Below are 2,500 nucleotides of genomic sequence, written 5' to 3' on the forward strand. Positions count from 1 at the left end.
GGGGAACTGGTGAATTAGTGAACATTAGTGACCACGCCCACTACCAACATGCAGGTTATCAGGCGCTTTAATTCCAGCGTTCTGATGGGGGAACTGGTGAATTAGTGAACATTAGTGACCACGCCCACTACAAACACCAACATGCAGGTTATCAGGCGCTTTAATACCAGCGTTTTGATGGGTGAATTAGTGAACATTAGTGACCACGCCCACTACTGACACCAACATGCAGGTTATCAGGCGCTTTATTTCCAGAGTTCTGATGGGGGAACTGGTGAATTAGTGAACATTAGTGACCACGCCCACTACCAACACCAACATGCAGGTTATCAGGCGCTTTAATTCCAGCGTTCTGATGGGGGAACTGGTGAATTAGTGAACATTAGTGACCACGTCCACTACCGACACCAACATGCAGGTTATCAGGCGCTTTAATTCCAGCGTTCTGATGGGGGAACTGGTGAATTAGTGAACATTAGTGACCACGCCCACTACCAACATCAACATGCAGGTTATCAGGCGCTTTAATTCCAGCGTTCTGATGGGGGAACTGGTGAATTAGTGAACATTAGTGACCACGCCCACTACCAACACCAACATGCAGGTTATCAGGCGCTTTAATTCCAGCGTTCTGATGGGGGAACTGGTGAATTAGTGAACATTAGTGACCACGCCCACTACCAACACCAACATGCAGGTTATCAGGCGCTTTAATTCCAGCTTTCTGATGGGGGAACTGGTGAATTAGTGAACATTAGTGACCACGCCCACTACCAACACCAACATGCAGGTTACCAGGTGCTTTAATACCAGCATTCTGATGGGTAAACTGGTGAATTAGTGAACATTAGTGACCACGCCCACTACCAACACCAACATGCAGGTTATCAGGCGCTTTAATTCCAGCGTTCTGATGGTGGAACTGGTGAATTAGTGAACATTAGTGACCACGCCCACTACCAACACCAACATGCAGGTAATCAGGCGCTTTAATTCCAGCGTTCTGATGGGGGAACTGGTGAATTAGTGAACATTAGTGACCACGCCCACTACCAACATGCAGGTTATCAGGCGCTTTCATTCCAGAGGGGAAACTACGGTCTAAGAAAGTAGCAAGAATATAAGTTTATGTGGGTTTGTTACGTTATGGAATGTATTCTGCTGTATTTTGCCTGCATGACAGTAGTAGGCCAGACAGGAAGTGTCCTGGGTCTGCAGCTCAGCCAGTTCAGTCCATTTGTGGCTCCTTTTTATGACACTAAGCATAATATAATCAGCTCAGGAGCATTGAGGGTTCTCATGAGTTTGGCAGGACAGAGTCTGTGGGTTTAAAGCACTGACATCTCCCATAGCAGCAGTTATAAACTGAGGGAGAAATTCTCCAGCTGTCAGAGTCCAGAACTCACTTGGACTAACCAGCCGCAGAAGAGCGATCTGGGGAAACCGCGCCTGCAAGACAGTGAGCTCCCAGCATGCAGCAGCCATTAGCCCCTGCATCTACTTCTGTTCCCTCCACAGCCGAGTTCCTCTTCCTGCTGTGGTCGGTGTACCTCTGCTACGCTGTCCGCACCGTGCCGTCGGCGTTCCACGAACCTCGCTACATGGCTGCCGCCGTGTACAACGAGCTCCTCATCTCGGCCATATTCCACGTCATTAGGTTTGTAATCTACACACGCCTCTATCAGTAGCATACAAGTCACATTTAAAGGTTAGAAAGTAAATGAGTGTGTGCATGATTATGCATTATGAAACATGATCATTTATTCTGTAATAGTGACATCTCAACACAATATATCATATCAGAAATATCATATCATTTTGTCGTTCAATTCTGAAAGGTAAACCTTCACAAATGCTACATTCCTTACCCACAAACTACCAGTCAACGCCGGTAGTGTATGGACGCCCCAACTCTGTGCCAGTTATGGAGATGGAGCAAGTTTGAAGAGTCCAATACAAGAAACATATTCAGTATTTGTTGTATCAGGAGAAACCTTCAGGAAACTGTTGGAAAACGGGGACATGGTGGAGCGAAGACAAGAGTGTGAAATGCTGCCATCATAGCAAACTTTTGGATTATTACATAAGCTCACATGTGTTATTTCATTGGTCTATAATATAAAACAATGAAAGACCCATGAATGAGTAGGCGTGTCCACATTTTTGACTGGCTGTCACCTGATTTACCTTATTAAACATTTATCACATGTATCAATTATTAATTAGCAATGATTTGGTTAGGTGAGATAAGTGGGAGTAGCCTAGTGGGTAACACGCCCCCATATGAACCAGGACCTATTAACCTTGAGTGTCTCCAGGGGGACTGTCCCTCTCACTACTGATTGTAAGGCGCTCTGGATAAGTAGTGAGTGCGAGGATCAACATTATGCTTCCAGCATGGCACCAAAATATATATACACCATTTACCAGGGACAGTCCCCCCTGGAGACACTCAGGGTTAAGCGTCCTGCTCAGGGACATGATGGTGGTAAGTGGGGTT

The 2,500-nt window shown here is 46.0% G+C and overlaps 1 protein-coding gene across 1 annotated transcript in view; it reads left to right on the forward strand.

The window, feature by feature from the left end:
• Window positions 1–2,500, forward strand: part of gpr158b (G protein-coupled receptor 158b) — a 37,264-nt gene that overhangs the window by 28,582 nt on the left and 6,182 nt on the right. The window contains exon 8 of the mRNA XM_028976684.1: window positions 1,519–1,657. Within this exon, the coding sequence (XP_028832517.1) occupies window positions 1,519–1,657 (139 nt within the window). The remainder of the gene's footprint in view (window positions 1–1,518; window positions 1,658–2,500) is intronic.

The sequence above is a fragment of the Denticeps clupeoides genome, chromosome 4, assembly GCF_900700375.1.
Source record: "Denticeps clupeoides chromosome 4, fDenClu1.1, whole genome shotgun sequence".
NCBI classification, from domain to species: Eukaryota; Metazoa; Chordata; class Actinopteri; order Clupeiformes; family Denticipitidae; genus Denticeps; species Denticeps clupeoides.